This window comes from Zeus faber, assembly GCF_960531495.2.
Source record: "Zeus faber genome assembly, chromosome: 20".
Taxonomy (NCBI): domain Eukaryota; kingdom Metazoa; phylum Chordata; class Actinopteri; order Zeiformes; family Zeidae; genus Zeus; species Zeus faber.
Genome location: NC_137207.1, coordinates 4,395,912 through 4,421,875, shown reverse-complemented (window position 1 = coordinate 4,421,875; position 25,964 = coordinate 4,395,912). Strand labels below are relative to the sequence as shown.

Genomic DNA, 25,964 nt, shown 5'->3' with positions numbered 1-25,964 from the left:
GGGTGATCAACAACACTGTTACCACTAAAAGGTAAGTTTATTAACACTGTAATGCTTTTTTTCTGGTTATGTTTGATATGTATGCATCTTGTGCTGACCCGGCCCAACTGTCAAATTTTAAAAGTCAATGTGGCCCCTGAGCCAAAAAGCTTGCCCACCACTGGCTTAGGTCTTTAGTAGTTTGTGTTGACCACACCCCTGGCACTTATTAGAGGCCCGATTTTATTTGAGCAACTGTTTATATTTGAGGAAATATGGTCACTCAAATACCTTCTAAACCTTACACTGCTATTATGTACATTATCACCTCAATGCTAACCCTGCTATTTGCTGTTGTTTTTATGTCATTCATTGTCTCAAGTTCATTCAATCATCACAGAGAACACAGAGGAATGTTTTTTTTGAAAGCTTTGTGTTTATTTTATTCAAGCGCAGTATGGAACTAGATGAGAATGACACACTGTTATTTTATATATATATTAATTATATAATACATTTATACACTCACCGGCCACTTTATTAGGTACACCTGTTCAATTGCTTGTTAACACAAATAGCATATCAGCCAATCACATGGCAGCAACTCATTGCATTTAGGTATGTAGACATGATGAGGATGACTTGCTGAATTTCAAACCGAGCATCAGAATGGGGAAGAAAGGGGATTTAAGTGACTTTGAACGTGGCATGGTTGTTGGTGCCAGACGGGCTGGTCTGAGTATCTCAGAAACTGCTGACTTACTGGGATTTTCACGCACAACGATCTCTAGGGTTTACAGAGAATGGTCCGAAAAAGAGAAAATATCCAGTGAGTGGCAGTTGTGTGGACAAAAACACCTTGTTGATGTCAGAGGTCAGAGGAGAATGGGCAGACTGGTTCGAGACGATAGAAAGGCAACAGTAACTCAAATTACCACTCGTTACAACCAAGGTATGCAGACAAAGACATAAGACAGAATACATGTGCCTGAATGGGAGGGAGGGCGGCGAAAGGCTGAGAATGTAAGGAGTGGAGGTAAAAAATGCAGATGAGTTCAAGTACTTGGGGTCGACCATCCAAAGCAGCGGAGAGTGCGGGAGAGAGGTGAAGAAGAGAGTACAGGCAGGGTGGAGTGGGTTGAGAAGAGTGTCCGGAGTGATCTGTGACAGAAGGGTTCCAGCAAGAGTGAAGGGGAAGGTCTAGAGGACGGTAGTGAGACAGCTATGTTGTACGGTTTAGAGGTGGTGGCACTGACAAAAAGGCAGGTGGCTGAACTGGAGGTGACAGAGTTGAGGATGTTGAGATTTTCATTGGGAGTGACAAGGATGGACAGGATTAACAATGAGTACATTAAAGGGACAGCTCAGGTTGGACAGTTTGGTGAAAAAGTGAGAAAGGCAAGATTGAGATGGTTTGGACACATGTGTAGGAGAGATGAGAGTTAAATTGGGACAAGGATGCTGAGGATGGAGCTGCCAGGCAGGATGAAAAGAGGAAGGCCAAAGAGAAGCTTTTTGGATGTGGTGAGGGAGGACATGCAGGCGGTTGGTGTAAGGGAGGAAGATGCGCAGAACAGAAGGTATTGGAGGCAGATGATCCGCTGTGGCGACCCCTAACAGGATCAGCCGAAAAAAGAAGTGGGAGACAACAAAGGTATGCAGACTACCATCTCTGAACACACATGTCAAACCTTGAAGCAGATGGACTACAGCAGCAGAAGACCACACCAGGTGCCACTCCTGTCAGCTAAGAACAGGAAAATGAGGCTACAATTCGCACGGGCTCACCAAAAATGGACAATAGAAGATTGGAAAATCGTTGCCTGGTCTGATGAGTCTTGATTTCAGCTGCGACATTCAGATGGTAGGGTCAGAATTTGGCATAAACAACATGAAAGCATGAATCCATCCTGCCTTGTATCAAGGGTTCAGGCTGGTAGTGGTGGTGTAATGGTGTGGGGGATATTTTCTTGGCACACTTTGGGCCCCTTAGTACCAATTGAGCATGGTTTAAACGCCACAGCATACCTGAGTATTGTGGCAAACCATGTCCATCCCTTTATGAGCACAGTGGACCCATCTTCTGATGGCTACTTCCAGCAGGATAATGCAGCATGTCACAAAGCTCAAATCATCTCAAACTGGTTTCTTGAACATGACAATGAGTTCACTGTACTCCAATGGCCTCCACAGTCACCAGATCTCAAGCCAATAGAGCACCTTTGGGATGTGATAGAACGGGAGATTTGCATCAGGGATGTGTAGCTGACAAATCTGCAGCAACTGCGTGATGCTATCATGTCGATATGGACCAAAATCTCTGAGGAATGTTTCCAACACCTTGTTGAATCTTTGCCACGATGAATTAAGGCAGTTCTGAAGGCAAAAGGGGGTGCAACCTGGTACTAGCAAGGTGTACCTAATAAAGTGGCCGGTGAGTATGTATATATATATATATACGTGTGTACGTGTGTGTGTGTGTGTGTGTGTGTGTGTGTGTGTCTGTCTATATTTAACATCTTTATTATGTTAAATATATTAAATAATACTGTTTTATATATAACATAATTATATAATACATATATCATATTCTATGTAAATAATATGTTAATATATATATATATATATATATATATATATATATATATATATATATATATATATATATATATATATATATATATATATATATATATATATATATATAATATATATATAAATATTTTATATTATATCACCTGGGACCTCACAAAAAGAACAGTTGTAGGGACTCCCTGAGGGGAACTAGGCCCTGGGGGAGCTCCCCAAGAACCAGACACTGGCACTGGTGACTCTGATGTGACGTCATCCAATGGGGTTTTAGCAAGAGTTCCGTGTTGTATTTACTCCTTAACTTTCAACTGATTTCATCTTACCAGTCCACTAAAATTTGCTTCTGAACAAATTTGAGCTGAGAAATAAGCAATCCAGTTGACAAATCTTCACTCATATTAGATCTACAAGATATAATTTAAAAGTTTGTTCTTACTTTCGTAACGCACAGACTCGCTCGCTCTGGGATTTTCTGTTTCATTTAATTAATGTTGTTAAATTAAATAAATACATCGACAATAAAAATACAATTTTATTTTATTATTTGTCATTGTTGTTTATTACTGCTGAGTGTACGTGGGCTGGTGGATTCAGTCCGAGGGACCGTGGTTTTAGGTCTGGACACATTACCGGCTCTTACATCACTGAAGGTTCCTCTTGTCTCGGTTACTCCCTGTCGGGGAGTAGGAGCAGAATAAGTTGCTCAAAACGGAGTAGTTTCTGCAGTGACATAATAAAAGGAGCGGTTCCTCCAAAAGGTCTTTAGAATTATGAAAAAGTTTTGCAATACATTAAGTATTGTGATCTGTTCCGATATTTCACATTTATTTTATGTCAATTAAAACAGCTGTTACCCCCGGTTACGCACAGTGTTTACATTAGTTTAATTCAATTAAATATAACTAGAATTAGAAAAAACCCTGATTCATTCAAGTTTTCTAACCATTCATTATTTAAAATCAGAGATGTATACATTGATTCTATTATATGTATAGAAATATGTTGCATTCCAAAACATGTATATTTTTCATTAAACAAACACAAGATTATCCCGTATACACAAGTCGCTACTACTGCTCCTCCCCGGTGGACAGATAAAGCATTGCAACTGCTTTTCTACAAACGCAGCCTTGGGGTGTTCCCAGGCACCGGAGTGAAATTACATCATCAAGGGGGATATAATTACAGGCACCCAAGCAAGGACCAGACAGGGTCCCTGCATGGGTCAGCCATGCCCCAATCATGGATCTCCCTGGGCTCTGTCATGTTCCAGCTGCCCTCACCAATTGGCTCCTAATCTTGCCTATAGGAAGACAAAGCTCTTCCCTGCCCTAATAAAACTAAACTAATGATTGTGGTGACCCCATGACCTGCCCTCTAGCTACACCATCAAATCAGCCTTTCATTGTCCATCATATCTACAAACTAATGGCCATAAAAAAAATTGTGACCACATGGTTAGGCCATCATATTCGGCCATTAGGCCTAACTCTCACATTTCAGTTGACCATATCCTGACCCCTTAGTCGTACAGACACAATTTGCTGAGCACATTTTTGCCTCACCCTACCACATGCTCCGGGTTTTGTAACGCCTGTTTTCCTTCCTTTCCTGTGGGAAAACTGGGGTAAACACATACAGAAGACCAACAGCAGAAATTGGAAGCTAAGTTTGTTAGGTCTGTTGTCCCTAAAAAAACTATTCTGTTCAGAAACCTGAACAGGAGCTAAAACAGACAGATAAAGTTTTTTATTAGCATAAAAGTAACTTTTGGCATAACTTAAGTCTTTAGGCTTGTAGGTCCCAGGCTAGATCCGGAACCCTATTTAAAGCAAATAGACTCCATGCTATGTACATGCATGCTACCAAGAGGAAAACATAGATTTTTGTTGGCTAGCCTCATAACTATTCTATCACTGACCCAGTACATGATGACTGTGAAGGAAACGGGTAATTCAGCAGAGGGCTGCACTGTATTGCATGCACTCTTGTTTCTGATGTGTAATTGAAGTGTCACAGTCACATAAGAAGTCTTATGTTGGACCAATAATGGGGCTTCTCTGTAGACAAGTGTATACACACTAGAAAGACATAGCTTATCAATAATATTTCAGTTTTTGAATTTACAAAGCTGGATTACATTTTAAGGACAAGGAAGTACATTAATTGTCGATTAAACCAGGGGCAGGGGTGCCAAGAAGACCCAACAATAATATAAAAACGTTTAGACTTGTGTTGCACTATACTAAGCTTGTGCGTAATCACCGGGTGTCATGACATTTCACTGCATATATGTATGACCGTATGTGTATGTATGTGACAAATAATCTGTTGAACTTGAACTTGAACTTGAACCAACAAGGACAGCAATCTTAAGTGGAAAAAAAACAAAATGTGAGAGTCGAGATCATGTAATACAACATCAGGGCAGTGTGTGGATACCTCTGTAACTTATATGTACATCTATTATTCTATTGAATTGACCTTGAACCTGACATCCTCTGGGATTCTGGATCCAAACCCATCCCGTCTTTGCTGAAGAACAGTAGGATGGTCCCATGATTTCCTGAATTCAAATGCACTGGGGATGTGTCCATTCTCATGCAAAAAGTGTTTTGATGTTTGCTTATGCAACCCAAGTTATTTTCTGTAGTTCTTAAGTTACAGTATAATTTTTTTGAGATAATAACTACGCACTGTAATTAACGAGGCCCCCAAAACGCATCGCGAGCGCATGCACAGCAGATGATAGAGCACAGAGCATAGACGAACTAGGAGACACGCACACAACTGCGATGGTGGTTTGAAAGGGATATATATATATATATATATATATATAATATACCTAATGTGGAAAACACTGCATTGGAGACAGGAAACTGGTAGTGGTTTAGGAGAACACTTCTGGGGAGGGTTCTGGACGGGTGCTTTCCGAGTAAATAGACAGATTATCCTGGTGAGTTAACTGCTCTGGTTAGCTAATTAGCACTGCGTTAGCCGCTTGACATGACCTTGTTGTTGCTAGAGTAAGTAATTGTGTGTTGGATTGCCTGAGATATGTGTGTGAAACTTAAAAACCAGTCAGGATATAGTGTGTATGTGACGTGAACTGAATACGGCCAATTGTGTTAACTGTTTAGCCATTCAGCATCGAAATTAATGTGTCTATTGCTGCCTTGAAGCTAGGTTAATTTGCATGTGCAGCGGCAGTTTGTGCCTTGTTAATGGCCATGGCAGTGTGTTACAGGCAATATGTACAGTATGTTAGAACATGTTTAAACAAATTTACATGTTTGGAGAAATAAGTTAAAAGATTATTATTTAATTTAATGCAATGGACAGTGGAACAAAAGCATTCAGACTGTATAATAACTGCGCTGCACACTTTTGTGCAGGCTGTATTTTTTTTGAGGTCTCGCAGAGCAATCACTATACGGTCTACACAGCGCAACCCTCTTGTATTTAAAACAACCGCCCATATTTGCCTGTAAACCAGAACTTCTCATTGTGAGAACTCACTGTGTTGTCTGTGGAAATAGAGCTACACTCTCAGTGACAGGTGGCAGTTTGGTGCCGTGTCGAACACGTCATTTATATCTTGATTTTTTAACTTGCATTACATTTTCAGTAAGTCACGTTTCCATGAAATATGAAAAACATTGTGGTATTTCTGTTGGTAATTACCATTGCATGGCTTCTGTATTTCCAATGTCACATTGGATTTTGAAGGCATCACTGAGCACTCAGATTGATTTAAAATATCAATCTAACAGATCTACCGACATCTACCAGGTAAGAAGCTTTATAAATATATACGTAAATTGACATACGTGTAAAATACGTGAAATACGTTTTGTAACTTCCAAAAACTAGAGAGTGACCGATTCCACGCCGCCCAATGGACACGGTCCAACTGGACATTCTCAATCGGAATCTGTACATTTACAGTAAATGATATGATGACATCATAAAGCGTCTTACTTTAAAGGTCATATAGTTCATATTTGAACGAGACTTGTGACGTGTCAGTTAACAGATCAGCTGAATATTTTGGGTTAAAGTTGTTTGGTTTTTCACATATATCTGTATCCGTATGTAGATCGATTTGGATGTAATTTAAACCACAAGATCCTTGTGACATAGCGGTATAAACGACACCTTAACTGTGTTTCTCGCAGATGCTGAAGTATGTTTTCCAGATAGATTTAGCCTGGTTGGACATATTTCGGTGTCAGACGTACTGGCTCGTCAGTCTTAAAATCGCTCAAACAAGACACAGTGTTCGTGTGTTTTGCCATAGTTGGTTTTCCAGATAGTTTTAGGCTTCAAAATTCTGAGAATATTTCCTCTTATAATAACAACAAGGGGCTGCCTGCTGGCTGGACCCCTAATTACTATCACACTATATCAAAGGTAGCAATGTCTTGAATGTGGTTGTCCATGGTGGTTTTCAAAACACACTCCAAAAACAACTTGACACTTTGAATAATTTATTGTACAAAAAAGGCATTACAAACATTGACAAAAATGGTTTCAGAATTCCTATTAAATTCAAAAGATATTGAAAAAACATATAAAAGTTATACATGTAGGGAATTGTGATAAAGTGGTCAAAATTGGCATTGAACCACAGATGGAATGGAAACTAATAGGACCATGGACAGCAGAGCGGTGCAGTGCCTGCGCGATGAGATACCTGTCATTGGGATTTGAAAATAATGGAAAATGTCCAGGGTCCCCACCCCCTGTGACCCCAGGAGATGCACAACACACAGCAGGGTCCCCCCTAGTGTTCAATGAAAATTTTACATTTTTATTAAACACTAAACCAAAACAACCACTGTCCGACAATTATTTTAGGTTTTATATTTATTTAAGACTGATAATTCATAAAACAGGCAAATGTAGAACAGTGGCATAAATGTGTAATGACTCTCCAATGGAGAACCACCCACCCGCTGACACAGATTATTTACTTACTTATTTACTGCCACATGAATCATTGCAATCAGACGCAAAACAAGAGCAAATTTCACTCAAAAGAAAATCTTTATGACTGTGTTTGCGCTGGCACAGCATTAGCACAATATCTTCAGTGAATCAGATGCTAAGATGGCGCAGATAGCGGGAGCAATTGATGCACAATTCATGGTGTTATAAGCGGCCGCAATCGATTCTTTATGAATTGGCCCCTCTGTGTTCTATTTGTTAAAAACACTGTATGTATACAGAATATTATGAATTTTATAAAATCCAACTATATTTAAGGAGCCATTTATGCAGAAATGCAGATAATTCAGAAAGGTTCATGACCTCTTTTTGGAACTGTCTGTGTCAGTATATTCTTTTATTAACCTCTAATTTGTATTATTCCCTTCTTTAAGTAGACTTTTTATGAATTCTCTACTAATATTAGCGTATTTCCTCAAAAATAAACCGGTAGTCAAATAACAACTGAGCCTGTAAAATAAATGCCGGGGGCGTGGTTGTCACAAACAAATAAAGGCCTGCCTCAAATACGGGCAGGGGGAAAAACCCGGGGGGCCAGGATCCCATCTGAGCCGGCTCGCGCCGGCCCTCACTTTCATTGCACTGCAGGATTTCGTGACACTCTCTGACTTGTGCATGTGTTAGACTGGGTTGAGTAGCCGACATCGCTGTTGACCCTTTGCGCCGAGTGTACGTGGGCCGTGGTCCTGCCCAGAGTGACACAACTCGGTTGGGGGCCCACTGAGGACAGTCTGCCCTGGTCGAGGGTTGCGCTGGGGGCGAGGGGGCACAGCGAATAACTGAGTCCATGGCCCCAGGAAGCGGCGAGGGGACATGTTCCAATCAAGTCCCAGTGACATCAGCGAGTTTACTGATGTTGCTATGAGTTCCATAATCACGATAGCGGACAGCATCATTCCCACGGGGAAAGTTAGGATATTTCCTAACCAGAAACCTTGGGTCGATAAATCCATCCGCGGCGCTCTGAATGCTCAAACGGCTGCTTACAACGACGGTCTTGTATCCAGAAACATGGACAACTACAAAGCGGTGTCCTATAAACTGCGGAGGAGGTGGCTGACCTGTCACTCTGGTGCCAGGACAACAGCCTCCACCTGCACGTCAGCAAAACTAAGGAGCTGATTGTGGACTTCAGGAGAGGATTACAACCAAGGACGCACGCGCCGTTGATTATTAATGGGACTTCTGTCGACAGGGTGAGCAGCTTCAAATACCTGGGAGTCCACATCACGGACGACTTAATATGGACTACACATACAGACACTCTGGTGAGAAAGGCGAGGCAGCGTCTTTTCCACCTCAGGCAGCTGAAGAAATTCAGAGTCTCGATGAGGATCCTCAAGTCCTTCTACTCTGGAGCAGTGGAGAGCATCCTGAAAGGTGACACCAAAACTGCCTGGTTTGGGAACTGTACTGCTCAGGACAGGTGGACCCTGCAGAGGATGGTGCGTTCAGCTGGACGTACAACGGGAACTACACTCTCCTCCCAGTAGCAGAGCCCGCAGGATCATGAAGGATCCTCACCACCCCAACAACGGACTGTTCCGGGGTAAGCGTTTGGGTAAGCGTCTCCGCAGCCACGCAGTGAGGACAGAGAGATTGAGACGGAGTTTCTTCCCTCAAGCCATAAGAACTGTCAATGCTGAACTCACCAGGGCCTGGCACTGAGACACACACATAGGCCCCACTGCCTTACTGTACTGTATGTTGCATACTATACTGCATACTGTACTGGGTTATAGTATACTGTGCAGTATTGCTGTTCTGTTCAGTGTTACTGTATTGTTGTGCCATACTGTTGTATACTGTACTGTATATCTCCACATACACTACCTCACTTTATTCACATGCACATATCTGTATATACCATAATAGTCTATTCCTTTTATTTCTATTTTTAATTCCTACTTTGTTTATTACCCTTTTTACACTCTTTTTTTTATTATATTTACTAATTGAATTGCATTTTAGGAATCAGTTAGTTTAGTTAGTTTGTTAATGAGATAGCTATTGGGCCAGTTAGTTATTGACCAGTTAGTACTTGTGCATAATCTCAGGGTGTGTTGCAATGTCATTCAATACATATATTTATGCTTGTATATATATATACATGTAGTGACAAATAAACATCTTGAATCTTGAAATTTCACCATATGAATTAGACCAGGGGTGCCCACACTTTGTCGGCTTGCGAGCTACTTTTAAAATGACCAGGTCAAAATGATCTACCTGCATTAAAAAATGATAAATATATTTATTTATATATACTACTATACTGAGTATACTACCGGGAACAGCCAAAAGAAGAAGAAGATACTGAGTATACTTTATATATACAATATATGTTGGCGTACCTTGCATCACTGCGTGAACCTTTACGGCACAATACAATAAAATACATTTATGGTCACTACCTTACTCTGATGACTTGCACTGAATGGAGTCGGCCAGGGTTGCACAGTCCGGACAATAGCTGCTGGTAGTGCACCGTCCATGGTGATTGACGTCAATTTACGCACTGGGAGCTGGGTTTTGTTGATAAGACTGAAAAATGTCCTCTCACCGTGTGTGTTCTTTCATGGGCAGTATTGTTAACATCTCCTCTTTTGCAGTCATATCTGTAAACACCATCCGAATAAAAATGCACAATTGTGCTGTATCACTTATGTTCGTAAACTTGTCTACTTGCAATGAGAAACACTCACAGTCCACGAGTCCACAGTCCTTCCAAAGCTGCTGTGTCAAATCATCGCCCATTACTTCACAGCACCGTGAAACTGTACTTCTTGATAGCTGAAGAGCTTTGATTGAAGATAATATTTCTGGTTTATTTTTAAAATCCCGAAACAATGAGTAAGCTGCCTCAATGAAGGCCTCTTTTACCATCTCTCCATCTTGGAAGGACTTCTTACGCTTAATGATGGCCTGACTCACCCGAAACGATGCTTTGGTCGCTTCCTTTGCTTTTGGGTTCAGCTGTGTGAAAAATGACTACTGTTCAATTAACTGTGATTTCAGTTCAGTCACCTTTCTCTTTCACAGCTCGCTCTTCGGAGGGAAATCAGTGTCCTATTTTTTATGAACTGTTCGAAAGTGCCTTTCCACATTTCCCTTTTCGGAATAGTAACGGTAGATTGACAGATCAGACACTTAGCTGGCTAACATCTAAAAAAAATTATTTGATTGGCACGCAATCTACCCGCACTACCTTCGCGATCAACCAGTCCATCGCGATTGACCTATTGGGCACCCCTGAATTAGACGCTTGCTTTTTCCGTTATCTGCGCCAGTTTAGCGGGCGCAAAAGCCACGCAATCCTTTTGTGAATACGCCCCAAAGTACTTTGATATGAAAAGCCGCATTTTTAATTAAACCAAGTATCCTGTATCATAAATACACATTTGGCATTTGTAACATTCCAAACCACTTGAAATTTTAGTTGTTTTATTTGGAGAAACAGGGCATGGCTCTCTGCAATCGTTGTGCATGGAGAGTCCTGTTTTGCGTCTGACGATTCACACATATAAAAATATATTTATGATTCTCCCTATTTATAATTCCTCATTGAAATGTGTGGCAGACTCGGGACGTGGTCGAGCCGGCTCCCGGAGGCGAGGGCAAGTCAGCGTGGTAGACTGACGCTCCTCAGTGCCAGTTGTGGCCAGTTGAGCTGACTGGCCAATCGCAGCAGCTGGGAAGGTTTCTTATGTGTCTGTCTTGGCTTGCAGTGAGGAATCTACGGCAGAGAACCTGCGGGAGCGCTCTGGAGCCAAAACGCACCGATCAACTTAAAGATGAGAAACAACATCTGGTCTCATCTTTTTGTTGTCTTTTATATTTACTTGCCCGTTCAACTGCTCCATCCGGATCCCCGGCTTAAGGTATCTGGCAGCACTCTTACTTTTCCGCACTTGAGCACCGTTTTGTTGGGACTATTAATGAATAAAACCCGCCGTGCCGGAACCTCGTCTACTGCAACCTGTGTCTCTCCGAGACCTTGCCCGAATCTGGGTAGCGAGATTGCTACAAAATGCTATCCCTGTGCATTTTATGTAAAATGGCACCGCGCGAGTGGCAGCCTGTTACAGCAGCTCCTGCTCACTCATTTGCTTCTTTCAACTTCTCAAGTCTTTAATTCTATTTGTTAAGTACTTTTTTGTGATTTATTATTTCTAAACACTGTTTACACTGATGGGGGCCAAAATTGCAAGTTTTGCTCTGGTACTTCTTCTTTTTTTAACTTTATTAACTACCACGTCGGGAGATTCTGTGAGCAGCCCTATTGTTTACAGTGGGATCAGCTGTTGGCCCTCCGCAACACAGCAGCGCTGCCCCAGGAGAAACCTGATGTCCTCTGCGAGCTGAGGAGGAGGAGGAGGCGGGGGAGCTGGGCTGGGGCTCTGTGTCATTCCTGAAGGAGATGCTACAGGCCCGTTCTCCCATCTGTTATCATGGGGAATTAAGATCTCTCCCCATCAAGATGGACGAGTTAACGGCGCTGACCCGGCACCAGAGGGAATATCGTGAGTGCAGCATCATGATGTTTACCGAGACATGGCTAACCACGCTAACTTCGTACGCGCCTGTTTCCCTGGACAGATTTCATTTGCTGTGGGCAGACAGGACAGTGGAGAGCAGTAAGAGGAAAGGAGGCGGGCTGGCTGTGTTTGTGAATGATAGATGGTGTAACCCCCGGCACATCACTATCAAGGAAGAACATTGTTGGAAGGACATCAAGCTGTTAGCCATTAGTCGGCCGAACTATCTCCCAAGGGAGTTTTCGCACGTCGTTGTGATCGCAGCCTTACGCCGAAGCGGCCAGTGATGTTCTGCACTCAGCTGTAAGCAGGCTGCAGACACAGCACCCACATGCCCTCCTTCTCATCTCTGGGGATTTTAACCATGCCTCTCAGTCCTCCACTCTGCCCACTTTCTCCCAGTATGTGACATGCCACACCAGGGACAATAAAACACTAGACTTGTTATATGCCAACACCAAGGAGGCATATAACACCTTACATGCCTCCTTGAACTTCGAGCGAGGATCATTTTTGAACGGGATACGAGAAACTGTTGCATCCTCTGCCTGACGGAGTTATGGCTGAACCCGCTGGTGCCAGACCACAGCATACGTCCAGCCAAGTTTTTCTCCTTGAACCGTGCCGACAGATCGGGGAAGTCGGGGAAATCCAAGGGTGGAGGCGTCTGCCTCATGGTAAACAACCGCTGGTGCCCCAGCAACAAAATCAAGACTCTCTCCCACTCCTGGAACCTGGAAAAGCTGACCATCTCATGCCGTCCATTTTATCTCCCCCGGGAATTCAGTACGGTCATCCTCACTGGCGTTTATATTCCACCGCAAGCGGACACCGAGGAGCGAGCCCGCCGCAAACAGACCGGCACCTGTCTGTGTTGCGGCCGGCTGGGACACCTCCGAGTCACCTGCCCGGTCCGGCCGGGAGAGGGCAACGCCTCGCTAGGGTTACGTTCCAGTCGCTCCAGCTCCCACCCTCTCTCCCATCCTCTGCTCCAAGATACCCTTTCGTGGGGGGCGATAACACTCTCTTCCTCCGCTCTCATAGATTCTGGGGCGGATGCGAGTTTTCTCGACCTGGGACTAGCACGCCAGCTAGGGCTGACACCCGTCCCTCTCCCCACATCGCTCGAGGTCAAGGGGCTGACCGGGTCACATCTGACCCGGATTACCCACCAGACGGCCCCCCTCAAGCTGCTACTCTCCGGCAACCACCGTGAGTCCTTTAGGTTCTTCCTCAGAGATTCCCCACTCAACCCCCTGGTTCTGGGGTACCCCTGGCTCCAGACCCACAACCCTCAGATGGACTGGCACTCGGGTAGCGTGAGCTCCTGGAGCACACACTGCCATGCCCACTGCCTCGGCTCGGCCTCAACCCCGCCGCCGGACGCGCCACCGGGGGACCCCAAGAGCCCTGACCTGTCCTCGGTTCCTTCACAATATCTGGACCTGGCCCCTGTCTTCAGCAAGCAGGGCGCGCTCTCCCTACCACCCCATCGCCCCTACGACTGCGCAATCAACCTCCTGCCAGGCGCCCCCCTCCCCTGCAGTCGCCTGTTTAACGTCTCCCGGCCCGAACAGGAGGCCATGGAAACCTACATCCACGACTCTCTCGCTGCCGGGATCATTCGCCCCTCGTCGTCTCCGCTGGGCGCAGGATTCTTCTTTGTTGCCAAGAAGGACAAGACCCTCCGTCCCTGCATTGACTTCAGGGGACTCAACGACATCACAGTCAAGAACAAGTACCCCTTGCCCCTGATGGACTCAGTCTTCGTCCCCATTCGGGGTGCCACCCACTTCTCCAAACTCGACCTCCGCAACGCCTACCATCTGGTCCTCATCCGTGAAGGGGATGAATGGAAGACCGCATTCAACACCCCGCTCGGATACTTCAAGTATCTGGTAATGCCCTTTGGTCTGTGATGTGCCCCAGCGGTCTTCCAGGCCCTAATTAACGATGTCCTCCGGGACATGCTCAACTTGTTTGTCTTTGTGTACCTCGACGACATCTTGATTTTCTCCAAATCCCTCTCCAACCACGTAAAACACGTACGCCTGGTGCTGCAGCGGCTCCTGGAGAACCGTCTCTTCGTTAAGGCAGAGAAGTGTGTCTCCCATGTTCCTTCCGTTTCCTTCCTAGGATTCATCATTGGCCGAAGGAGGCTGGAGATGGACCCAAAGAAGGTGGCCGCCGTGATGGAGTGGCCAACCCCAGCCAATAGGAAGCAGCTCCAACGCTTCCTCGGGTTTGCAAACTTCTACCGGCGCTTCATCCGAAACTTCAGCCATATCGCCGCTCCCCTCTCAGCCCTTACCTCCACCGCAGTGGGCTTCAAGTGGACCCCCGCGGCCGAGGCCGCATTCCTCGACCTCAGAAGCCGCTTTTCGTCGGCCCCAGTCTTGGCCCAGCCCGACGCCAACCTCCAGTTCGTGGTAGAGGTGGACGCTTCGGACACAGGGGTAGGAGCGATACTGTCTCAGCGTTCTCCAACCGACGGTAAGCTCCACCCCTGTGCCCTTTTCTCCCGCAGGCTCACCCCACCCGAGCGCAATTATGCACTCACCCTGGTCGTGACAGCTACACACCTTACAAGAATGGATACAAGACCGTCTCGCTCCCTGCTTTCGGGAAATCAGATCACACCGCAATTTCGCTGGTTCCCGTTTACAGGCCTCTGATCGTGTGAGAATTGGTGGTGATGAGCGAAGTGAAGCGTTGGACAGACCCATAAAGAGGCTGCGCTTCAGGACTCTCTGACTGACGTCAACTGGGACATGCTCCAAACAAGTTCAAGTGACGTCAGCGAGTTTACAGGAGTGGCTGTGAGCTTCGTAGCTACGTTAGCGGAAACCGTGGGTCAATAAATCCATCCGCTGCTCTCTGAATGCTTGCACGGCAGCTGGGAATATCTGGAAATATGGACAACTACAAAGCGGCATCGTAAAATCTGCGGAAGGCGGTGAAGGACGCTAAACGACGTATAGAGACACAGTTGAGTTACAGATGGAGCAATGGGACACCAGACAACTGTGACAGGGGCTACGGACTATTACTAACTACAAGAGCAGCCCCTCCCTAGCCAAGAGTGTGGACGCCTCCCTAGGCAACGAACTGAACTCCTTTTATGCGCAGTTTGAGTCTGGCAACAGCATCTCTAGCTCGCCAGCTAATTGGAGTTACACCGCTGGGGATGAGCGTGCACTCTCAGTGTCAGAGCATGACGTCAGGAGGGCTCTAATGCGTGTGAACACCAGGAAAGCTGCGAGCCCAGATGGCATATCTGGGCGAGAACTGAAGACCTGTGCTAACCAGCTAGCCCCGGTGTTCACGACAATATTCAACATCTCCCTGGCTGAATCAATGGTCCCGTCCTGTTTCAAGAGGTCCACCATTGTCCTGTCCCGAAGATCGCCTGTCCTGCCTGCCTGAATGACTACCGTCTGGTGGCCCTCATCTTAGTGGTCATGAAGTGTTTCGAGAGGCTGATTAAGGATTATATCTGCGCCTCCCTCCCCCGCACCTTGGACCCTTTGCAGTTTTGGTACCAGCAGAACAGATCCACGGATGATGCGGATTCCCAGGTACTGCACACCACGCTCACGCACCTGGATGGCAGGAGAGGGCCTATGTCACATTGCTGTTCATCGATTATAGTTCAGCTTTCAATACCATAGTCCCCACCAGACTGGCTGTCAAGCTGAAGGAGCTCGCTCTGAATACGCTGTGTGCCTGGATCCTGGACTACCTCTCAGCCCGACCCCAAGTGGTTAGGATGGGGAAGCACATGTCCAGCTCCCTCACCCTGAATACAGGATCCCCCCCAGGGCTGCGTTCTCAGCCCTCTACTGTACTCCCTGTACACACATGACTGTGTGGCCAGGTCCAGCTCCAACACCGTCATCAAGTTTGCTGACGACACCGTTGTTGTGGGCCAGATCACCGACGGCAATGAGAAGACCTAGCACGAGGAGGTGACTGACCTGTCACTCTGGTGCCAGGACAACAGCCTCCACCTGAATCAGCAAAACTAAGGAGCTGATTGTGGACTTTAGGCGTGGATTACGCCGTCTTGGTGACTGCTCCGGTGAAAGCCTATGTAGTCGTCATCTACCGTCCACCAGGACAACTAGGTGACTTCCTACATGAGCTTGACACCCTGCTGTCATCAATTCCTGAGCATGAGTGTCCCATGCTCGTCCTCGGAGACATGAACATCCACTTGGACAGTGCGAGCTCGGTTGACTTCCTGTCTTTGGTTCGCTCATTCGACCTAAGACAGGTCCCGACTCCACCGACTCACAAGGCTGGCGAAGACCTTGATCTCATTCTTGCTCAGAGCTGCACCACGGACAACCTAAGGGTCACTCCTCTTCATCTCTCTGACCACTTCTTCATCCACTTCAATGTCCAGCTACCAAAACAACCCCCCACCTCCCCACCCATGGTTAATATCCGCCGCATCCACCCACTTCTCCTCTGTGCTCTCCTCCTCTCTTCCGCCCCACAGCACTTTCTCCTCTCTGCAGGTTAATGATGCCACTGACTCTCTCTGCTCTACCTTGAGCTCATGTCTGGATAGCCTCTGTCCACTATCCACCAGACCTGCTCGATCAACCCAGTCGCACCCTTGGCTTACTGACACCCTTCGGACAACGCGCACTGACCTCAGAGCAGCCGAGAGGAAATGGCACAAATCCAAAACAATTGAGGATCTTGCAAGCTACCAGACACTGCTGTCCTCCTTCTCTTCCAGCATCACTGCTGCTAAGAAGGCCTTCTTTAACGATAGGATCAACGGTGCCACAGACACACGTAAGTGTGTCTGTGGCACCGTCGCCACCGTCGCCACCGTCGCCACCGTCGCCACCGTCGCCACCGTCGCCACCGTCGCCACCGTCGCCACCGTCGCCACCGTCGCCACCGTCGCCACCGTCGCCACCGTCACCGTCGCCACCGTCGCCACCTTTAAGTCTCTGCTTTACCCTCCACCACCTCCCCCAGCTACTAACCTCACTGCTGACTGCCTTGCCTCCTTTTTTACTAACAAAGTGGCAGCCATCAGCAGCCAATTCCCTAAACAACTTACTCACAACCTGTCCCTGGTTTCACCCCCCTCGCTGAAAGTGAGGTATCTAAACTACTAACATGTAGCCGTCCTACTACCTGTCCGCTAGATCCGATCCCATCTAACCTCCTTCAAGCCATATCACCGACTATCACCCCGGCAATCACACATATGATTAATTCTTCCCTAACTTCCGGCACTTTCCCTTCCGCTTTCAAAGCAGCTCGGCTCGCACCACTGCTCAAAAAACCCTCACTCGATCCCAATCAAGTAGAAAACTATCGGCCGGTCTCTCTCCTCCCATTCCTTTCCAAAACCTTAGAGAGGGCGGTCTCTAGACAGGTTACAGAATACCTGTCAAGAAACAACCTTCTCGATACACTTCAATCTGGCTTCAAAAGTGGTCACTCCACCAAAACAGCCCTGTTGTCTGTGACAGAGGCCTTAAAAACTGCTAGAGCTGCTGCCAAATCCTCGGTTCTCATTCTGCTAGACTTATCAGCTTCTTTTGACACTGTCAATCACAGCATACTCCGGTCCATTCTCTCAAGTATGGGCATAACAGGCAGTGCACTTTCCTGGTTAATATCTTACCTTACTGGGCGCTCGTTCAGTGTGACATGGCAAGGCCAGCTGTCTGTGCCTCACAACCTCACCACAGGGGTGCCCCAAGGCTTGGTGCTAGGACCCCTCCTCTTTGCCATATACACCACCTCACTGGGCCCGATCATCCGCTCACATGGCTTTTCATATCACTGCTATGCGGATGATACTCAACTCTATCTGTCCTTCCCGCCCGACGACCCCACTGTCTCCACGCGGATCTCGGATTGTCTCGCTGACATATCCACATGGATGAAGGATTATCATCTTCAACTAATTCTGGCGAAAACGGAACTGCTGGTCTTCCCGGCCAAACAAGGTATTTATCACAACATTGATATTAAAATCGACTCTCTATCTCTTGTTCCTACCAAGGCTGCAAGGAATCCTGGTGTCATTATTGATGTTGCCGCCGTCTCCCGGTCCTGCCGCTTCGCACTACTCAACATCCGAAAAGTCAGGCCGTACCTGACCCAATATGCCACTCAACTGCTGGTACAAACCTTGGTGATGTCCCGTCTCGACTACTGCAACTACTGGCTACTGGCTTCACCTGTGCGGTGAAGCCACTACAGATGATACAGAATGCGGCGGCGCGACTGGTTGTTCAACCAGCCAAAGAGGGCACATGTCACTCCGCTGCTCATCGAGCTCCACTGGTTACCTGTAGCCGCTCGCATCAAGTTCAAGTCTCTTATGCTGGCCTACAGAGTGATTGCTTGGAATGCTCCCGCCTACTTAAATGCTCTTGTAAGAGCACATGTTGCCCCCCGGATGCTGCACTCGTCAAATGAGCGTCGCCTGGCTCTGCCGGCCATACAGCCACGGCAATCCAGCAAGCTGCTAAAAATGACCAGAGCAGGGACCTCCCTCTCTGTCTTTAAGAAGCAGTTGAAGACCCAGCTCTTCAGTGAGTACCTCCTGTCCTAACCTACAATTACTTAGCACTACCTAGCAGTATTTATTGTTACACTAATGTTGTTGATACACTAATCTCTGTCGCAATGTAGCTTGAAAGTTATTCTCCCTTGTAAGTCGCTTTGGATAAAAGCGTCTGCTAAATGATTAAATGTAAATGTAAATGTTATTACAACCGAGGACACACGCGCCCTTGGTGATTAATGGGACTTCTGTCGACAGGGTGAGCAGCTTCAAATACCTGAGAGTCCACATCACAGAGGATTTAACATGGACTTTACAAACAGACATTCTGGTGAGAAAGGCGAGACAGCGTCATTACCACCTCAGACAGCTGAGGAAATTCCGGGTCTCAGTGGGGATCCTTCTACTGTGGAGCAGTGGAGAGCATCCTGACAGGCAACATCACTGCCTGGTTTGGGAACTGTACTGTTCAGGATAGGGGGGCCCTGCAGAGGGTGGTGCGCTCAGCTGAACGTACCACTGGAACAACCCTCCCCTCCCTGCCGGACTTATACACCAGGAGGTGTAGTAGCAGAGCCCGCAGGATCATGAAGGATCCTCACGACCCCAACAATGGACTGTTCCAGCTGCTGCAGTTAGGCAAGTGCTTCCGCAGTCACACAGCGAGAACAGAGAGACTGAAACTGAGTTTCTTCCTGCAAGCCATTAGAACTGTCAATGCTGACCTCACCAGGGGTCCTCACAGAGCCACACATATAGGCTCCACTACCTCACTGTACTGTATGTAGCATACTGTACCGCATACTGTATCACTGTTCTGGGTTGTTCGGTGTTATGGTATTGCTGCGCCATACTGTTGTATACTGTGCTGTATATCTCACACACACTAAGTCACTTTATTCACATGCCACTTTAATGCACATATCTGTATATACAAAAATAGCCTATCCCTTATACATAAGTCTATCCTATATACATAAGCCTATTCCCTTTATTCTATTTTGTACCCCCACTCTGCATACTTTTGAGTTCTTATTTTATTTTATTTTATTCTATATATTTTATTTTATTCTATAGTATTCGACTTACTGCATTACGTTTTAGGAATCAGTTAGTTAGTCAAGTAGAAATTTTTAGGTAGCTATTGTTTTCAGTCTCGAACATATTGTGCGTAATCACCAGGTGCGTTGCATTGAGATTTCACTGCATATATGTATGAAAGTATGAATATGTATGTGAGGAATAAACCTCTTGAATATCTTGAATACCTCACAGACCGGCCACAGTACGTGAGGACAGAACTGCGAGTCTGACATGGTCATCTGCAGCACAGGGGCCCCGCAAGGAACGGTCTTGGCATCTTCCTCTTCACCCTCTACACTGCAGACTTCATGTACAACTCAACCAGCTGTCACCTGGAGAAGTTCTCTGATGACTTTGCAGTCATTGGCCTAATCACAGATGAGGACGACAGGGAATACAGAGAACTCATCATGGAATTTGTGGACTGGTGCCTGCGGAACCACCTCCAAATCAATGCGGGGAAAACCAAAGAGATGGTGGTGGATTTCTGCAGGCGCAGACACTCCCCCCCAACACCGGTTAACATCCAGAGAATGGATATTGACAAAGTGGAATCTTACAAGTACCTGGGTGTTCACATGAACAATAAACTAGACTGGACTAATCACATACATGCACTTTATAAGAAGGGTCAGAGCAGACTCTATCTGCTCAGAAGACTTAGGTCCTTTGGAGTACAGTGGGCTCTCCTGAGGACCTTCTTCGACAACGTGGTGGCATCAGCCATCATTTATGGAGTGGTCTGCTGGGACAACAGCCTCACCACAGCTGACAGGAAGAGACTTGATAAACTGACCAAGAAGGCCAGCTCTGTCCTGGGGGCCCCCTGGACCCAGTGCAGGTGGTGGGAAAAAGGAAGATGATGGCTAAGCTGTCATCCATGATGGAGAACGACTCCCACCCCATGCATGAGACTCTGATGGCACTAAAGAGGTCCTTCAGCGATAGGCTGCTTCACCCAAAGTGTAGGAAGGAGCGCTACCGAAGGTCCTTACTTCCTGCGGCTGTCAGACTGTATAACCAACAGCGCAGCCAGTAGACCACACACACACACACACACACACACACACACACACACACACACACACACACACACACACACACACACACACACACACACACACACACACACACACACACACACACACACACACACACACACAACTGTGAAAAAATCCAAGTGCAATTTTTTATATTAAAAAAAAAAAAAAAAAAGAAAGAAAGTGCAATGCCTGATGTGCAATGTGTCAAGATATGTGCAATACACTTAGTACTGTGGTTCCTATTAATGGTGTTTTTATTTTTTTTTCCAATATATTTTATATTGTTTATAGTGCTTACCTTATATATGCTCTCTATTTTCTGCTGTCCCCTTTTTGCTGCTGGAACAATGTAAACTTCCCTGGTGTGGGACTAATAAAGGTTTATCTTATCTTGTCTTTTTTGTAATCTTCTATCTGTTTTATCCTGTTATTGTAATTGGCACTAACTGACAAACAAAAACAAATGCCCCCACCCCCCACCCCTGTCGGTAAACCGCTTTTTCGGGGGGGTTTTCACCGCGGTAAGAAAAAAATCATACCGTCACAGCCCTAAGCCTATATTTTCTTTTAAAATGCTTATTTTACCTCAATCCATACGGCTTTGTCAATGTCAGTATTTGTCTGAGATAAAATTTCTCCATGCTCTTGCTTGTAGCTCAACTTATAGCTCTTGCTTAATCAGGGGGGAAAAAACAATTAATAAATGAATACATAAGGAGTAGATAAAGAAATATGAAATATGTATTTTTTTCTGAATTCATTTCCAGCTATGTCTATTGTATTTCTGTTTCTTTTCCGTTTTTCCATTTTATTTCTGTGTTTTTTTCACATTGTAAGACACATATACATTGTATTGCTGAAAGGTGTTAGAATTTAGTGGCAACTAATGGTGAGGTTGCTGATTGAAACCCATTGATTAACCCTCTCCATAGCAGTGCAACATGGCGGCCTCCGTAGAAGAGACGGTGGCCACGAAATTCCAGAAAAAACGCAAAAGGCCCTCTGTAGAGCCAGTGTTTGGTGTGTCCGTTCTGGGCTACTGTAGAAGAAAGATGACAGCCTCCCTAAAGCGTACCCGCTCCCTATGTAGATAAAAACGTCTCATTCCAAGATAACACCAACACAACAATTCTTATTTTCATGGGATTATATACTAATTAAAACATACTTCTGAATATTATATTCCCTTTCTGCCAAGCAAGTTCCGTAAATTCTACACACTGCACCTTTAAAGCTGAAAACGACCCTCTAACTCTAACTTCTGTGCACCAATGGATCCCAAACATGCGCCATCAAGGTCATCAGAAGTACACTGAACACCGAGTACACTTAAACGTATTCCTACAAAACAGTAGAACCAGAGACAGGATCTAATAGTACTCAAGTACTCTTGGACCTTGACATGCGTTCAGATTTACCAGAGAAAAACAAAGAAAAGACATTCACTCAAAGCCTTGGTCAGAAAGATATCTTTTCTAGCTTCCCCCCTTTTATGGTTTTCCTATGCACTTCGCTACCATTCACTTTTTTCATCTGTATTACATTAACATTTTTGGGTTCATTCTGCCATTACAAAATTAAATTCAAGGACTTTCAAGTACTGTTTTTTAAGCACTATTTTTTTTATTTTCAAGGACTTCACACAAAACAAATTTGATCCATTTTCAATGTGATCTTTATAAATTAAAATATAATATAATGATTGTCTATTATTTCTATTTGTTTATTTATCATATCTATATATATATTATTAATGTCATTGTCATCTGCTACTATAAGGGTCTATTTCCAACCACGCTGGATAAAATTTACATTTCCCTGGAAAAATCTATGGAGTAAAAGTGATTCTGGAAAAATGTTATTCAGTTACGATTTGAATAACAAAACCAGGGGGAATATCAGAGGTTTTCAATGATTGAGTTTTTTTTCAAGGACTTTTCAAGTCACAAAAGGGCTGAGCTATTCTCAAGGTATTCCAGTATTGAAATTTAAAATTAAACAAATTAACAAAATTCAAGCACTTCAAGCACCTCCTCAAGGACCTGGTAAGAACCCTGCATTATGATGTGGTGTGAAGCGCTGGACAGTGGAAGAGAAATAGATCGATGTGACGGGAATGGGCTGCACAAAACATTTGCGGGTGTAAATTTCATCCTCCAATTAAGAGGACCTTGCTTTAGTGGGGTACAGCACCGGGTCGTCGTTGGTTATGACACAGGAGGGCACAGGGTTTAATTGGCACCGCAGCGGACACCTGATTGAGTCCCTGGCTGTGGTGTGAGAGGTCAACGGACGGGTAAGCCGTTGGCAATAAAATAATCATGACAACAGGATGCCATCCATAAAAAACTCTTCTATGTGTGCACGCTTGCGTGCGTGTGTGCGTGCCTGCGTGCGTGCCTGTGTTGGGGAGTCCATGGATCAGAGTCTCCAAGACTCTCCACAGAGGGTAAGGAGCAGGACCAAGGACAGCACCCATTCAAGTAAAGGCTGAAGTTGGGCCTTGTTCTTAGTAATCAGTATGAAGACTGGCAGCTGACCTTGAGGTGAGGCAGCCACAAATCATCACCAAATCACTAACCAGTTTTTTTTTAAAAGGGAAGGTTGGCTCAATCAAAGAGTGGGAAGCGGCGGGCAAGCAGTGAGTGAGCGAATGAACTACAGAGAGAATTGTTGGAGAAGAGAACATCCCAAAACCAACGAAAGGAACAACGGCTACCCAAGGGGGTAATTGAGACCAAGATTTTCAGTTTCTGGTGAGGAGATTTCGTTTTAGTTTAGCTCTCAATTCCTATCCCTACCTTGTCTGGTGTATTGATCCACTAACCACCGTCACCTCACACAGCAAGAGTATGTTCAGTGTGTGTATACTTTTGTATTTTATCACTGCAGTGAAAATAAATAAGTCACAATTCTTAGAACGTTTTAGGGCTCAAAATCTATCTTATGCTGAAATTTTTAATTGAGGTAACTGTCACAACTTTCACTTGTAACTAGGTTTGCTATTTGGCGACTAAACTTCTGTGTACTCTGTTCTCAGTCAGCGTACACAATGTCAATACTAAAGCCTGCTTCACACCTATCCAACAATCAGATCCCCCTATTGACTGTCGAATGAACTGTGTATGAGTTTAGCTCGTTTACCTCGCTTTTTTTCACGTACAACAGCGTAGTTTGATCAGTTTGACATTTACCATTTTTTCATGAATGAGGGTTTAAATTGTATTTTACATTGTACTTGCAAAGTGTGAACATTTATTTTCTTTAATACACACAATTCACTTACTTCTTATCTTCTTATATACAACACCCCATCGCCTCAAACAGAAAAAGTGTCCACAGTGTGTGTGTATACTTTCGTACCTTGTCACTGCAGTGAAAATAAGTCGCAAAATGCTGATTTATGCTGTCAACGACCATCGTAGCTAGGTTGCTTGTCACCATTAAATTGGAATTATGACACTATTCTGAGTTTTGCGACACTGCATGTCGGCAGGCATGTTTACTTAGTGTGTGTGTTTGTGAGCGCCCGCTTACCCGGAAGTCAATACCCACAGTTGAGATGAAGCTTCCGGCGAGGAAGGCTCCGTCTTTGAAACGAACCAACAGGCAGGTCTTCCCGACACCCGAGTCCCCTACCAGCATCACCTGGAAAGAAACAGTTAGAATATACTTTATATTCATCCCTTACAATTACAATTACATTGCATTTAGCAGACGCTTTTATCCAAAGCGACTTACAATTATTCAAACACCGACGGACGCAGCCATCAGGAGCAATTAGGGGTTAAGTGTCTTGCTCATTTCCCTATGGTATGGCTCCTATCCCTGCATGGAAAGTCATCCTAACTATTAGAGGGAGCTCCCACTATGTGCCTAAAATTACGTGTCTAGGAGGAAACCCATGTGAAACCCACGAGAATGTTTTTTTTGTTGTTTTTTTATTCCTTCGTTATTCATTATGTGTTACAATCAAATGTTGCTGCATATTTTGTATTTGCTCTATTTCAACGATGGCAATAATATGGTCACACCAAAATAGCTGTACTGGAGTTTGAGAGGAGCCACAGCGCAAATGACACAGTAAAAAAAAGAGAAACAGAGCAGGGGGGCGCCAGAAGAGGAAAAACCACAAGAAACACAAGTTACAGAGGAAGAAATCGTTTAATTTAATCATTTTTATTCCCTTTAGGGTCGGTGAAGAGACAAAAGAAATAAGTCTCCCAGAACACAAGTAAAGGAAACCTTCACTGTAATATATCTATCTATCAGTCTAATTTTGAAGGTATTGGAGGCAGATGATTCGCTGTGGCGACCCCTAACGGGAGCAGCCGAAAGAAGAAGAAGAAGATCAGTCTCATATTATTGGACTGTATATATTCTGGACTATTGCTGAACTGCTCAACTGCTTATTGATTCTGAACTTCTTCCCGGGGATTAACACAGTGTTATCTTGTTGATTGATCAAGACGCACTGTGAGAAGATCAGCTCGGATAAATTAACACTTTTTGAATCCACCAGCTATTATTGTTAGAAGTCCGATGGAAACAATTATCCTCTGCGCTCTGTGCGTTCAGCATTTTGACACGGACGCGCTTCAATTCCATTCAAAGAGCTTTATCGGCATGGGAAGTGCCTTCACAGCCCCAGAGGAAACGAAAATAATAGGTGAAAAAATAACGCATAAAACTATTGAGAGGAGAAATAAATGATAGATCGCGCTTCAAAAGAAAAAAAAAAAGAGCGATACTATAAAATGTATAACTTTCGCTAAATTATAAATAAATATAATATAATGCGCTTCTCTTTGTTCACAAAGCTATATGACACACTGACAACATAGGGACGGCGCAGTTTGACCTGAAGCGCTCACTCCATCCGTGCGTGTTGTTTTGTTTTATACAGACGATAACCGTTCACAGTAAACCTGCGTCCCGACACTTGGCGGCCGCTTCGCCTACCTTGAAGGCGGCGTCGTAGAACTCTCCGCTGGTGCTGATCGAGGGTCTGCTCGGGTAGACGACGCCGCCGGACGGAGCCGCTGCAGCGGCGGCGGCGGCGGCGGCGGCGGCCGAGGCTTTCCCGCTCTTGCCGCCCTCTTTGCCGTGGCACGGCGACGACTTGGGGCTCTTGGAGCCTCCCTTGCCTTTCGCCGCCCTTTTCCTCGACAT

The 25,964-nt window shown here is 45.2% G+C and overlaps 1 protein-coding gene across 1 annotated transcript in view; it reads right to left on the bottom strand.

Moving 5' to 3' along the window:
- LOC307246021 (ras-related protein Rab-26-like) overlaps positions 1-25,964 on the bottom strand; it is a gene marked incomplete at both ends in the record, with an annotated part of 202,551 nt that extends 176,587 nt beyond the window's left edge. Inside the window, 2 exons of the mRNA XM_080021797.1 lie at positions 24,330-24,440; positions 25,755-25,964. Coding sequence (XP_079877923.1) covers positions 24,330-24,440; positions 25,755-25,964 — 321 coding nt within the window. The remainder of the gene's footprint in view (positions 1-24,329; positions 24,441-25,754) is intronic.